Raw genomic sequence first — 15,923 nt, forward strand, 5'->3', positions numbered from 1 at the left:
CTCAAGCACTGAGCAAGGATATTTATCATCAGTTCGTCAGTTTCAAGACTACGAAGAAGCTGTGGGATGCATTGAAGACAAGAGGAGTAGGTAATGAAGCTACACGTCAACTACGACGAGATCTACTGAAGAAAGAATTCGATGGCTTCACATGTATGGATAAGGAGTCCTTGGGAGATATGACAAGCCGTTTCTATCACCTACTTACTGAGCTGACCAACTTTGAAGTCACAACGACTCCAACAGAGGTGGTAAAGAAGTTTGCCGATGCATTGCCTCCTCAATGGAATAACTTCCTGGAAATCTTGAAGTACAACGGAACGTTGAAAACTACAAATATCAACGATTTTGTGCAGCTTCTGGAGAACAAGGATCAGGAAGAAACGTTGAAGGCAAAGAGAGTTGCAGTGCCACAGAATCCAGAGATGTATTATGGCACCTCCACTACTTCATCTGCAAAAGCCGGTTCACATGCTCCACTTCAAACGGCGTTTGTCACAAGCACGGATATGTATGGCAATCCAGTGCAAGTTCCTGTAAAGCCGCCTCCAACCACAGATCTGTATGGAAATCCAATACAACCACCTCCTCCTCCTCCTGCTCAACAACCACAATATGCGTGTTATGGAGGAACATCATCTGCTGCAGGTCAACAATCAAAGCCAAATATAGTACAGCTTGACACTTCAAGCTTTTCTAAAATCAGTGTAGAAGTAGCTAAGGAACACATGGAGCTACTTAACACTGTAGTGAGCGCGTACTGTGGGTTGATAGAAGGTCAGATTGGAAACATTAATCTGACACAAGAAGATTACAGGCAGATTGATAAGGAAGAGATGGACTTGATGGATATCAAGTGGGCCTTTGCGAGTGCTGTGAGAAGAGCAAAGGATTGGATGGAAAGTACTGGCAGAACCAGCTTGGAAAGTAAGCGAGACACCAAGTATGGGTTCGATAAGCAGGCTGTTAAGTGCTTCAACTGTGGTGAACGGGGCCACTTTAAAAGGGAATGTACAAAGCCAGCACAGCACGGGAATCAAAATCCCTTCAGAAACCGAGGCAACCAGCAGAATCAGAACAGAAACACTGAGCGTTCATTGGTGCCTGCAAATAACCAAACCAACCGAGCACTTGCAGTTCAGGTGGATGAAGGTTGTGACTGGTCAATCCAGTTGGGTGGTGATGCTCCTGATGAAACAGCATGTTTTGCTCAAATTGTGAAAGAGTTAGTTCACACCAGTGGTAGAGAATCTTCTGCCAGTGGTGGTGAATCGTCTGAAGATGAAGACTCTTCTGGTTATAGCAGGAGTGCTGATGAAGAATCATCCAATTCTGGTGATGATTATATGGGTGAGACATCACATGCAGCAATCGATGCAGATATTGATGAACTTTTGGAGGAAGCTGCAGCAGAAACTCAAAGAAGATCTATTCTGGTGGATCAAGCTGCTTATACTTCATCTTCTCTCCATTCAGCCTTTATGGCTAATGTCGACGGTTCGTCAAGTCAGGTATGTGTCGATGAACCCACTGCTGTTAATTGTGATGAATGTGCTAGGTTGCATGCTAGATGTGCTGATCTGGAGAAAAGTATGTCTGAGTTGCAAGGCAAACATGATGCTTTACAAGCTAGTTTGTTTGACTTGCAAGACAAACATACTACTGTGAATGAGAATTTGAGTGACTTGCAAAGTAAGCATGACGCCTTGCAAGAAAAATATGATGTGACCTTTCTCCACAATCAGAAATTGACTGTGGATCTCTCAAAATGCACAGAAGCCAACATGTTTTATGAAAACCATGAAAAGGAATTTAAGTCAGTAATTGAAACATTAAAGAAAGATAAAACTGAACTGACAAAAATGGTTTCAAGAAAACAGACGGACATTAATTTGTATATCTCTCGTCTTGAAACAATGCAAAAAGAGATGGCTTGTGTGAAAACCGAAAGTGATGCGATCCGACTCAAGCTAGACAGTTATTTGAGCTCTAGCTATGTGTTAGATCACATCATTGATGTTCAGAAGGAAAAGAGAGATGTCACATGCATAGGCTACAAGAAGTGTCCACCACCAGTGAGACATAATTATGATGCCATGCCTGATGAAGAGGACAGGGTTTTCTTTGAACCTTCTGTGCCTCTAGATGTTAAGGAGTTTGCTGCAGGACTCGGATACCAAAAGGAAGTATCCTCAGATTCAGATGTGTCAGCAGATACATTTGTGAGTGCTGAACAGAATCAAGATCCTCCAGTTGTGATTGAGGATGCTGATTCGTCTGATGATGAATCTGATGATACTGTCCCAGCAAAGTCTGATGCGGTAGTCAAAAATGAGGACATACCTCTTGAGAATCACATTCTATGTGATCCCCCTGTTCAACCCGCTAAGACTGTTGCAACTGAGTCCTCATCTGCAGAAGAGCCGGAGAGTGTGAATTTGCTGTACACTCTAGTTGGTGATGATAAAATTTACTCAGACAAAGATTTTCCCATTAAGAATGTTAATCAATCCTTAATCTGCAAAGTCTTTGAGAATTCGACGAGTAAGTTCTTGGGAAAGGCAGGACCTAAAGTTACAGTTACACAGTGTCCTCCTATTCCAAAAGCTGAAATCCGAAAGCAATTTGGCAACAAGAAATTGCCAACAGTGCCAACACAGCAAAATCACACCAAACCCAAAGGTAAAGCACCGGCTCCAGTGCAAAAGAAGCCGAATCAAAAGAAGAAGAAAACTGTTAACTTTGTGAAATCGACGGGAACAGACAAAATTGAAAAGTTTGAAAATCAATCTAACTTAGATTTTGTCAAGAAAGCTATTGTCGAGAAAAGAAATGAACCAAGCAGTTCAAAACCTAGTACCTCGGGTTCACAAAGTTCAACATCATCGGCTAAGCGATCACTTGATTCTTCGGGGTTTGTTGAACGAAGATCATGTTTTGAGTGTGGAACCATTGGGCATATTATTAGAAACTGTCCATATCTTCATAAACAAAAAGGAAAGGTTGATGATCCCCGTGACAAGACTGACCGTAAGCCATCTGTTTCCACAAAACAAGATCCCAGACTTGTAAAAGAAAGGGAAAAGAAACAGAAACGGCAACAGGTCAAGAAGTTTGAAAAAGCAATTAAAACTGATGAGGTTCAAAAACAATCTGTTGCTGTAAAACCAGAAAATTCTAAAACTTCAAACAATCAGGAAGTTAAAATTTTAAAGAAAGACTCTGGTAAAACAAAACAGACTTGGAAACCTAAATCGGTTACTGAATCAGGGGGACCATCACAATTCACCAACCATCAAAGACAAGAAGTTATTGTCATTGATGAAAATGGAAGACCCAAGACCACAATGGCTTGGGTCCCCATCTCCAACTAATTCATTTAAGTTCATGTGCAGGGTGCTTCAGGAGGAACTATCAGTAGTCATTGGATTGTTGATAGTGGGGCATCCAGGCACATGACAGGCGACATGAAGCTTCTCTACGACGTTAAATCTATTAGAGGAGGTTATGTTGCTTTTGCTGGAGATAAAGGTGGATATATAACGGGTGAAGGAATGATATCTAACGGGATTGTCAGCTTTGACAAGATCAATTTTGTGCAACAACTTGATCACAATCTTCTTAGTGTTTCTCAAATCTGTGACAAGCAGTTCTCAGTACACTTTGATGCTAATGGATGTTATGTGCTGAAACCCGGCTTCAAAATTCCAAAAGAATGGATTCTCTTGTCGGCTCCAAGGATAAATGATTTGTACGTCCTTGACATGAGCCAGGCTATTACTACGTCTGCACAAGCAACATGTTTCGTTTCCAAAGCCACAGAAAAAGACACTATCTCTTGGCACAGACGAATGGGTCACATTCACTTACGAAAAATGAATCATTTGGTTTCAAATGAATTGGTGAATGGTGTACCCCTCAAAAATTTCCATCTTCAAGACATCTGTGTTTCGTGCCAGAAAGGAAAGCAAACAAAGAAGAAGCACCCTACAAAGAAGATCAACACGGTGGCAGTTCCTCTTGAACGCTTGCATATGGATTTGTTCGGTCCTGTCAAGCACAAGAGTATTCGAGGTGATCAATATTGCCTCGTGGTTACTGATGATTATTCAAGATTTTCTTGGGTTGCGTTCATGGCACACAAGAGTGAAACCTTTGGCATCATCAAAAACTTGATCATTCAGATTGAGAATTTGTATAAGTTGAAGGTTAGGCGGATACGTAGCGACAATGGTACTGAATTTAAAAATCATTCCATGGCGGAGTTCTGCACTTCAAAGGGTATTCTTCATGAGTTTAGTGCAGCTTATACTCCTCAACAGAATGGTGTCGCTGAACGTAAGAACCGAACATTGATCGAGACTGCTAGGACAATGTTGGTAGAGTCACAGTTGCCCATTCCATTCTGGACTGAAGCTGTGGCCTCTGCATGTTACACATTGAACCGAGTCCTTACAGTCAAAAGGCACAACAAGACCTGCTTTGAGCTTCTTCAAAAACGGAAACCAGATTTGTCTTATCTCGAACCGTTTGGAGCTCCATGCACAATCATCGATCCTAATGGAAAGTTTGGGGCAAGAGCAATTGATGGATACTTTCTTGGGTATGCCACCCCTAACTTACGAGTCTGGAATCTAGAGACTAAAAGGGTTGAGGAATGGTCTGAAGTCAGAGTACAGAGGCACACTTTGCCAGTCAAAAATCAGGGTCAACCTTGGATGTTTGAGTATGATGACTTTTTCAATTCGATCAATGTTGAAGCCGTTGAAGAAAATGCTGCGGCTAGGATGTTTTTCGAGAGTGACAATGCAACAGTTTCACCGGTGGTTCGTCCAATTCTTGTGAATCAAGAACCATCTTCTTCGGTGAACAATAATACTCTCAACAATGAGGATTTTCATGATGCAAACGAATTGAACGAATCTTCAGAGGATGATGAATTTCTAGATGCAGATCAAGAAGCTCCTACAACAGCAGTTCATGGTACTTCAGAGGGTACTCCTCCAGTGGATACACATAGAACAGCTGAAACTACTGCATCATCCTCTTCGTCAATTCCGGGTCTTGAATTGGTTGTTGATCTTAATCTTAACAACCTGGGTATAAATGTTCCAGTTCCAGATAATCCAGAAACAAGGATTCATAATACCCATCCTCGACAAAACATCATTGGAAATGTGCAGAGTGGCGTTCAAACGAGAAACATGTTGCGAAACAACAACAATGCAGGCTTGTATGCAGCTATTCGAGAATCCGGGCAACAAAACGACTGGTCCTTCGCGTGTTATGTCTCACAAGAAGAACCAAGAACGTGGAAAGAAGCCTTGAAGGATAACGCTTGGGTTGAAGCAATGCAGGAAGAACTGCAACAATTCCAGAAGCTGGGTGTCTGGAAGCTCGTAGAGAAACCTGCTGGATACAAGAAGATTGGTACCCGTTGGGTTTTCAAATGCAAAAAGGATGACCGCGGAGTTGTTATCCGAAACAAAGCACGTTTAGTCGTTCAGGGTTTTCGTCAGATTGAAGGGATCGACTACAACGAAGTCTATGCACCTGTTGCACGTCTCGAAGCAATTCGAATCTTTCTAGCCTATGCGTCCTTCAAAGGATTCAAGGTCTATCAGATGGATGTGAAAAGTGCATTTTTACACGGTGTGGTTGAAGAAGAGGTGTACGTCGAACAGCCTCCAGGTTTTGAAGATCCTATCCATCCCGATCGGGTTTGGTTGCTCAACAAAGCTCTTTATGGTCTTCATCAAGCACCACGAGCTTGGTATGCAACCTTATCACACTATCTGCTGGAGAACGGTTTTCGTAGAGGTCTTATCGACTGTACTCTTTTCATCAAGGAACAAGATGGAGATCTTCTTCTGGTACAGGTATACGTTGATGACATTATTTTTGGTTCTACTAATGATGTCTTGTGTAGGGAATTCGAGCGCATTATGCAGGATAAATTCGAGATGAGTGCTATGGGGGAAATGACTTTCTTCTTGGGCCTACAAGTTCAACAAACAGAATCTGGGATATTCATCCATCAGACTAAATATGTTGGTGACATCTTGAGCCGGTTCCAGATGTCTGATGCAACGCCCATTAGTACCCCATTGCCGACTAATCACGGAATTACTCCAGACTTGAAGGGAGAAGCTGTTAGCCCTTCTATCTATCGCGCCATGATCGGATCTCTTATGTACCTCACAGCATCAAGGCCAGACATAATGTACCCAACATGCCTGCTTGCCAGATATCAAGTTAACCCGAAGGCCTCACATCTTGCTGCTGTTAAAAGGATTTTTCGTTATTTGAAGGCGTACCCTGACACCGGTCTGTGGTACCCTAGGGATAATAACTTTGAATTGGTAGCTTTCAGTGATTCTGATTTTGGCGGATGCAAAATCGACGGCAAATCCACAACGGCTGGATGTCAGTTTTTAGGAAATCGCCTAGTCACATGGCAGTGCAAGAAGCAGACGTGTGTCGCTACATCAACATGCGAAGCTGAATACATTGCTGCCTCAAGTTGTTGCTCTCAAGTTCTTTGGATCCAACAACAAATGCGGGACTACGGTTTTGAATTCCTAACTACTCCTATTTACGTTGATAATTCTGCTGCTTTAGATATCACTAGAAATCCTGTGCAGCATTCAAAGACCAAACACATCGAAATCAAATATCACTTCATACGTGATTGCTTTGAGAAAAGGCTAATCGATGTTGTTAAGGTCCACACCGATGACCAACGTGCCGACTTATTTACCAAAGCATTTGACAAATCAAGATTTGACTTTTTATTATTGGTAAATGGCATTAAGGTCAAGCAAGAGTAAAACCAACATCGGAAAAACATTTTTGTAAATACCTTTGTGTTTTTAAATTTGTCTTAGTTTATTGATTTTAGGGGGAGTAAATCCAAAAATCTGAAAATCCAAAAACATCGAAAAATTTCAAAAACACAAAAACAATAGAAAAACAAAAATGAGTTTCCTGGCGAGCAAAAGAGAAAATGATAGTACATCAGTGGTCTATCCAAACCTCTTTAAACTTTAAATGAAGAACGATAAGCAGCTCTATATAAGATGTATCGGTAGGCTCACAATCATTTTAAAGTGTGCAGGGTGATATAAATCTTAATCGACTGAAGACCAGGTGGGAACCATTCATTGGCATATGGTCTTAGTACCGAAATTTCGTTTGATAGATTGCCGAGGTTCTGAGATATACGGTCTTTATGCTGCTTATCATCTGGGTATCATGGTTGTATCTTTTACCGAAAAATAACGGGGACGCAAGTCTAGATCTTCTATGATACTATACATACGTGTACATATTACATACTGCATTCGACCTCAATAAGTGATAAACAATCACATGTCCAAATCAAATAAGTGATAAAATATCACATTTATCCGGGTGTCAAGTTCGTCTCTCTGCTGTACGGAAGTACTGACCTGTTCACGGACTTGCACCTGTGCCCTCATGCATACGAAAATCAAGTTCCTCATCAATAAGTGATTATATCACATAGGGCTTGTTTTCAAATCAAAATAAGTGAGTATCTCACAATTTATACGGTCAAACAGATGATAATCGGTATACTCACCGGTAAGATGAACCCTCGTGCATACCTTGATACGGGAATGTGTCGTGATGTGGATGAACACCGGTCGGTAAGTATAAATCATACATTAACGTATCCTCTAAACATGATTACATCTGATAAGTTGAGCTTAAGTGGACAACAATACCGATAATTGTTATAGGATGCTTATTTTAATGTTAACTAACTGAACAACAAGAGTGTTTTGGCATGACCGTACACTGATATGATTCTCTTACCCTCGAAACTCGCAAAAAGCATGTTTGTATATATTTATTTATTTACTGCTTAACGTTTATTGTTTTTCTTTTTAAACAGTTTCGTCGTTTGGTGCATATCAGCACGACATTAGCGGTGATGTCGTTTGATAACACTCAAAGGATATTAAAATTGTTGTCTTTTAATTTCAAAAACACACTTAAAATCTGTGTTTTAATATAAACTCTTTAAAAGCCAAAAAGATTTTATCTCTGCTTTATTTTCGATCGTACGATGTAGGAGCTCGAGTCTTCGTTACCTGAAACCTGACTGAAAACCGAACTGACTAAATCTTCATAAACGGTCAAAAATTTGCAGATTTTGAAAGTTAGAATTTAAACTTGATAAATTTATTAAACTTTCAAACTGTCGGACGGTGTTTGATTATGACATGGTCATTCGTGTGTCATTTGTTTATACTATATTCCAAGCAGTTGTTCTCATTACGCGTTTAGATTTCTTGCATGTGCAGATTCTAAAGGCTAGGAGAACATGGTCGATGACAAGCTTTGGAATGAAGACACGACGAGAAGGCGCTCAAAAGATGAAGATGATCGAGTTTGCCGCTGGCCATCATCAACACCACAAGGATCTCACTTCATAAAGATAAAGTCCATTCACGAGCATAACTCAAGGGGGAGCTTATGTTAAGGGGGAGTTTGTCAACACACTTCCTACATGATACGGGTAGTTTGTTGATACACTCTCTGCTTTCAAGACGTGAAGACTTTGAAGATCCTCCGACATTGAAGACTTGAAAGGACATCAGAGTTTTGAGAACTCGAAGACCAAAAACCGTCGAAGTTCGAGACGAGTCTACATCTATAGAAGATAAAGACAAAGCTACAGCCAAGGGGGAGTTTGTTGGTGCACTTGTGTCTGTACTTTGTCTGTATTCGGTCTGTATGTAACGATGTCCTGATTTGTGTTGTAAGTTGACCAAGTCAACCATCCTCCGGTTTGACTTGGACAACAGTTTGTATATTGAAAGATGTTGTGATCGAAGGATAGCTTCTCGAAGGATTCTGTTGATCCTTCGAGGTGCACGAAAGATATAGTTCGACTGATAGACCTCGAAGGATGATCCTTCGAGGTCAATGCTGATGATTCGAACAACTCATCCTCGATAGATGATCCTTCGGACCATCTATCGGATCCTTCGATCTGGCATCATGGGCTGGGTATATATATACCCATGCAGTGTATGTGTGAGTTAGTTCTGCCATTTGCACATCCGAGAGATAGAGAGATAGAGAGCTTTGAGAGCATTCTGTCCGGAACTCACACACACACTTTGAGAGTTTATAGAACATTTCTGTAAACATTGAGCTTGTAACCGAACCCTCATTGCATTAATACAAGTTGTGTTAATCGGTGAACTTGTGTGTTTTGTTTCTCTACTTGCTACTAACTCGGTTTGCTTGCTAGCTTGGATTCCGCACTCGCTAGTAGGTTTGTATAACAAGGTTTAGGTTCGTCATCCACCGGATAGGGACCTACACCGGATGATTTCACTACACAAGAAATAGGGAGTCTTTTGGGTGATATTGAGTCATTTCGTCACACAATAAGCGATGATGATAACTTTGAAGACTTGAATGGAATAAGTGATCTTGCGCATGTTATGGTTGAAACGGGAACGCATAGTTCTTGTCCTACAGTTTATCGGGTAGTTAAGCTAGCTTTGCTTTTAACGGTGGCAACCGCAACCATTGAAAGATGTTTCTCGAAATTGAAGCTTGTGAAGACGGATTTACGCAATCGAATCGGTCCGGAATTCTTGAACAATGCTATGGTTTGTGCGGTCGAAAAGGATTTTTTAAGTGAAGTAAAAGACGAAGATGTGATGGAACGATTTCAAGCTATGAAAAAAAGAAGTGGACAAATCTATTAGGTATTTGTTTTACTTTATTTTATGTATTGTTGTTTTTTTTAATATTGTACGATTGCACGGTAAAAAAATTTTTTTTTTTGGGATACCCCTGAATTTTTGTTCTAGTTCCGCCACTGCCCTTTCCCTTTTCTGCAACGCTCCAACAGTGTACGTTCGTATTGTCTTATTTGTCATCATTTCCACTACTTTTTTCATAGACCGACTTTTCCTTTTTCCCATCATCCCTTCCACTCCAATTTCCTCTCACATCCGGCTTATCGCTGCAGGTGCTACTGTTCAGATCTCGTCTACCGTCGTCATCAGCTGTCGTCGCTGCTGCTCCGTTCATAACGGTTTCTACTTATCACCAGGTTGGACCGCTTAACCCATTTCAACAAAATGTTGCTGAGGTGGTTTTGGTAAATCAACGAGACCAGAACCAGGGATTAATAACCCTGTTACTATATATACTTTTGAAATCTAAAAGTAAAGGACATCATTTTTAAAAGATTTTTTTTTCTTAAAACAAATTGCTTCAAAAGATTTCATATATAGTCTGGTTGCTCATATGTATAACTTACGTTCTCTCATTCATTTGTAAGTTGTAACCCACTCACTGATTTTTCACTCTTTTTTTTTTTTACTTTATAAACAGAATCATGACAACAACAATCGCCAAGTTTGCTCACTTACAAATCCCACTTGAAGACGTACTAAACGCCACCAACAACTTTCATCATGATAACATCATCGGACGCGGTGGATTGGGACATGTATACAAAGGACAACTCCAGCGGTCCGGGGAGTTGATCAAGATCTCTGCGCTGAGGTTAGATCGTAAGCACGGTGGAGGAGTCGTCGAGTTCTGGACCGAAGTTTCAATGCTTTCTAATCTCAAGCATCCAAATATAGTCTCTATTGTTGGATTTTGTGATGAACAACATGAGAAGATCATTGTGACCACGTATGAGGCCAAAAATGGAAGTCTCAAAGAGCATCTAAGCAACCCGAACCTCACATGGACACAAAGATTGAAGATATCTGTAGGCGTGGCTCATGCGTTGAGTTACCTCCATTATGACGAGGGACGTGGCTATGGTGTTATACATCTTAACATCAATAGCTCCACAATTTTATTAGACGAGAACTGGGAACCCAAGTTATCCGGTTTTAAAGTTTCAATCAAACAATCACTTAACCGAATGGACCAGGTCGTCCTTTCTGAACCTATTGGCACAATAGGGTATTTGGACCCAGAAATTGAAAAGTCCAAAGGGGTGACCTGCAAGTCGGATATCTATGCATTCGGTGTTGTTTTATTCGAGATATTGTGTGGGAGGAGAGCATATATTAGGAACGATGCTAATAGATTACTAGCTCCATTGGTCATGCAACATTATGAAAACGACACGTTGCCAGATATAATCCATCCTGATCTAAAGAATCAAATGTCCGGATACCAAATATCCGTAAGATCATTCAGAACATACTCAGAAACGGCATATTCTTGCTTAAAGGAAGAGCGATCACATCGCCCACATATGCTCAGTATTGTTAATAAACTTGAGAAAGCATTGGAGAAAGCATTGAGGTTTCAACCACGACCTGAAAATTTTGTAAGACCTTTTTTGGCTTTTTTGTTTTTCTTTACGCCTTTAAGTTAATTTTCCTTTGTTGTTAATTTGTTTGCTTCAAAGATTATCACTTTAAGAGGAAAAAAACTGATATCGCCGTATTTGTTAATTTTTAACAATGTTATATTGTTAATTATACTGTAAAATTCACTGTTAGTTACAACTAAAATAAAATTAATTAAAATAATTGCTATATAACAGTTGTTTATTAAATAACAAATGTTTTTATTGTAGCTATAAATTACCTAAGATCTACGATCCTAGACGTGAGTGGCCTTTTACCTATAGGTGCGCCAGGTGAGGTCTGCCTATGTTGGACGTTCAAAATAATATTGTTAAATATAATTTAAATTTCATTGTTGTTAGTTTCACTAAATGAAACTTTAATTAAAATTATCTCAAAATCACCATATGTCAGTTGTTTATTAGTAAAAGTTTTTATATTGTATGTTTTAATTTCGAGTACTGATATTTTTAAATCTTTGTATTGCTTCTTTGTGATATAATTATTAAGATGTCTTTGGTACCCGTATATATCACACCCATCTTACCACCGCCACTACCCACAAAATTATTTTTAACGAAAATAAGAAGAAAATTGTACTTTTGTTCTATTAACTTTGACAATTACCCTTATTCTCCTTTACGTTTAGCATTTCTTACGTATCCATCCTTTCAGTAGATGGACTTTAGAAGGGGATGTTAAATGTAGAAACGATGAAAAAACCTCTTTTAGAATTTTATACTCGATCAAAAAACCTCTGAATCCCAAATACCAAATACCAAACTAAAGAAATACCATCCGTTGAATCACTCAATTCATGACCCCACATTTCTTGTTTTCATAGAGCCTTCAGGATCCAAACTGGGGTTCTCTCATTACGCTTCTCATTTACATAGAGCCTTCAAGATCAATTTTATTAACCACAATTCGTTCTCATGTATCTAACAGGTATATATAATTTCATAATTTGTAATTCTCTTTTCCCTTTGTCACATTTTGCAGGGAAATAACTTGGAACACTTGAAGATTGAGCTTCATGATATAAAGTTTGCCACCCATAATTTTTCAGACACAAATGAAACTCTCTTTGGTGATTGCTATACTTGGTACCCAATTGAACTCTGCCATTTTGATAAAGAAAACCCTTCTTTCAGAGAAGGGATAAGTAAAAGTAAACTATTTAAGAGACACAACGCAATTGTTATAAAGCGCTTCCTTCCTAAAGTTGACGAGCTCGAAGAAGAATTATTTTTCACAGAACTTGAAGTGCTTGCCAGTGCTAAGCATCACAACATAGTCACTCTAATAGGATTTTGTGTTGAAGGTTTTGAGAGGATACTTGTCACCGAGAAATTTTCTAATGGATCACTTGGTGATTATTTGGGTAACGCAAAAAAAAATGCATAATTTGACTTGGGAAAAACGTTTGAAAATCTGCATTGACGGTGCGCACGCACTGAATTACCTTCATTATGAGATGGATGATAAAAAAATGATGATACATAGTGATATAGATCCTTTTAGATTTGGATTGTATGAGAATTGGAGGGCAAAGATCGAAGACTTTGAGTTGGCAGTATTCCTGCCTCCAAATCAAAAAGACGAAGCTCTATGTAAAAGAACATATTTTAAGTCAACATGGCACGTGGATCCAGAATATGCGAAGACTGGTAAGCTAAAAAGAGAGTCGGATGTATATAGCTTTGGAGTAGTTATGTTTGAAATTCTATGCAGAAGAAAAGCTCAGGACCAAATTTACCTTAAGCAGAGTGAGAAAGGGCTGGTTCATGTTGCAAGACAAAACTTCTCCAATGGGACAATAGAGGACATCATAGATCCTATACTAAAGGAAGAAACCAGTAAACGGAGTCATAGGCCAATTGGAGGAGCCAATAAGGATTCTTTGTACACATTTTTAAAAGTTGCAAACCAGTGTGTGGCGGAGAGTCAAGACCAACGTCCAACATTGAAAGTTGTTCTTAATGAACTTGAGCAAGCATTGGTCTTTCAAGTAAGTCAGGTATGTTTATGTTTGTGTGTAATTAGAGGTGCATATTATCTTAATGCATAAGGCTATAGGGTGTGGTCATGACCCTCATGACCACCATGACCCTTCATGTTAGTGCCATGTAACTCATCTTTAATCCACCATCTAAAACCACTACCCTAAGGGTGTGGTCATGACCCAAACCATTAGCCCCTTATTTATTATCTTTGTCTAAACAAAAAGGAAATGATTTGTTGAAAAATGGCAAGGAGGACCATGGTTGCCATGGTTTAATCCATGCAAACCATGGTGGATCAATCAAGGGGGGTGGTGTAGCCTTCCATTCATGTTCCTAGTTGGCAAATCATGTCCCAACCATGATCCCCACACCCTATAGCCTAAAAATAAGTATTATGCATATTCAATGATACAATTTCGTTTGGCTAAATTATTACATAGAACGGGTCCTGAAAATACCCAAATAAGACAAAATTGAAGAGAAGAACCCTGTCATTTAAACACAAAAGCTTTCAAATATTAAAGCCAACCTATGATAATACTATTGAAACTTAAGCTAGACTTCTTACAAAGACATCAAAGTTATCCACAACTGAAATTGTATGTCCATACTTTTTGTTAAATTAAGTAAATTTCTACTTTATAAGAACCCAATCTCTAGGGCTTCCATTTAAAGAATTGGTTAGCGAGGCTGCCTCTTGGTTGAGGCTTATGGGACTTAGATGGGGACCTCCTTTGATGAAGGTTATGCCCTTGCTAATTGGCAGCCTCTTGAGCTAAATAATAATGTGTTTTCGTCACTTTCTCACCTTTTTATTTGGATTTGAAATATTGCATGTTCCATAACTTTATATGCATTGTTCAACGCAAAAAAAAACTAATTCAGTTTACACCCATATCCTGGACGAATTCTCGCGACCAATCGTTTTCGTGTATAGAAGTTACAATGGAATGCCCACTTTCTTTGATATTCATTATTTTGTTACCAAATTTGACTTGCATATGGTATTAATTCTATATTATGTTAATTTCCTTTTCATGTTTATTATTTGGTTACCAAATTTAACTGGTAATTTATGTCTAGTTAAATTTATTTGATGGTTTTAATTTTTAAGGTATCGTCTTTAGACATCAATCTCGTTGATATCTTATCATCTATTATATTATCAATTATTTCATTGTTTTATAGTTTTCCTTAGCAAATAGCTTTCACAGCCAGTTTGTATTTTTATCACAAATGTATAGTTTTGAGCATTAATTTTATTTTCTCAAATACTATTTCTTAAAGGAGGAGCAAGTACATGAGCCAAATAAGGACCAAATTGTCGACGAACTTCAGATAACAACTTTTCAAATTCCTGTAAGACCTTCCTTTTTTTTGAAAGGTGAATTTCTTTAATCTCTGTCGTCTGTGGGACTTGAACCCAAGACCTTCTCATTCCCAACCTAGGTGTTTTAAAGGTTTTGCCTTTGCCAATGGACCACCACCCCATTGGTAACCTTCCTTTTTTTTTACTTCATCTTTTTGGTTGGTATTTTTTTTTATGAATGAAACTAAATTATAAATTGATAGAGGTAATGTGTCATTGTAAACTAGTAAGGTGCAACCTGCGTGTAGGTCCCTTTTTGTCGGATGACGAACCTCAAACCTTGTTATACTAACCCACTAGCGAGTGCGGAATCCAAGCTAGCGAGCAAACCGGGATTAAGCAAGTATAAACACAACACACAAGGGTTCACCGATTAACACAACTTGTATTAATGCAAATGAAGGTTTCGGTTACAAGCACAATGTTTACAAACCTAACTTGTAAACTCTCAAAGTGTGTGTGTGAGTTTCGGACAGAATGCTCTCAAAGCTATCTCTCGGATGTGTGTGTTCTCTCTGTCTGTCCTACTGAACTCAACACAATGCATGGGTATTTATACCCAGCTCATGATGTGCAGTCCGAAGGATCCGATAGATGGTCCGAAGGATCATCTATCGAAGACAAGTCACTCGAAAGATCAGCAGGGACCTCGAAAGATCATCTTTCGAGGTCTAATCATTCGAAGCATATCTTTCGATGAGATCGAAGGATCCACATCATCCTTCGATCTCTTATCCTTCGAGACAGTACATCTTTCAACTTTTACCAACTGTTGTCCAAGTCAAACCGGAGGATGGTTGACTTGGTCAACTTACAACACAAGAACAGGACATCGTTTACATCGTGACCGAATACAGACAAAGTACAGACACAAGTGCACCAACAAACTCCCCCTTGGCTGTAGCTTTGTCTTTATCTTCTGTAGTTGTAGATTCGTCTCGATGTCCTTTCAAGTCTTCAAAGTCGGAGGATCTTCAAAGTCTTCACGTCTTGAAAGCAGAGAGTGTATCAACAAACTACCCGTATCATGTAGGAAGTGTGTTGACAAACTCCCCCTTAACATAAGCTCCCCCTTGAGTTATGCTCGTGAAAAGACTTTATCTTTATGAAGTGAGATCCTTGTGGTGTTGATGATGGCCAGCGGAAACTCGATCATCTTCATCTTTTGAGCGCCTTCTC

General features: G+C 39.3%; 2 protein-coding genes across 3 annotated transcripts; both read left to right on the forward strand.

The window, feature by feature from the left end:
- Nucleotides 1-9,956: 9,956 nt before the first annotated feature.
- LOC118489672 (probable serine/threonine-protein kinase PBL28) lies at nt 9,957-14,756 on the forward strand. Of its 2 annotated transcripts, none has more exons than XM_035987194.1 (4): nt 9,957-10,102; nt 10,387-11,347; nt 12,372-13,389; nt 14,663-14,756. In XM_035987194.1, exons 2-3 carry the CDS (start codon nt 10,391-10,393, stop codon nt 12,774-12,776), a joined length of 1,362 nt encoding a protein of 453 aa, XP_035843087.1. In that variant the 5' UTR covers nt 9,957-10,102; nt 10,387-10,390; the 3' UTR covers nt 12,777-13,389; nt 14,663-14,756. The 2 variants fall into 2 exon arrangements, with proteins under 2 accessions (XP_035843087.1, XP_035843088.1); XM_035987195.1 differs by having other exon boundaries at nt 12,372-13,380; nt 14,663-14,754.
- Nucleotides 12,847-14,573, forward strand: LOC118489682 (receptor-like protein kinase ANXUR2). The gene is made up of 2 exons (XM_035987210.1): nt 12,847-13,389; nt 14,490-14,573. The coding sequence occupies exons 1-2, from the start codon at nt 12,847-12,849 to the stop codon at nt 14,571-14,573; spliced, it is 627 nt and encodes a 208-aa protein (XP_035843103.1).
- Nucleotides 14,757-15,923: the final 1,167 nt, after the last annotated feature.

This window comes from Helianthus annuus, unplaced genomic scaffold (assembly GCF_002127325.2).
Source record: "Helianthus annuus cultivar XRQ/B unplaced genomic scaffold, HanXRQr2.0-SUNRISE HanXRQChr00c001, whole genome shotgun sequence".
Classification (NCBI taxonomy): domain Eukaryota; kingdom Viridiplantae; phylum Streptophyta; class Magnoliopsida; order Asterales; family Asteraceae; genus Helianthus; species Helianthus annuus.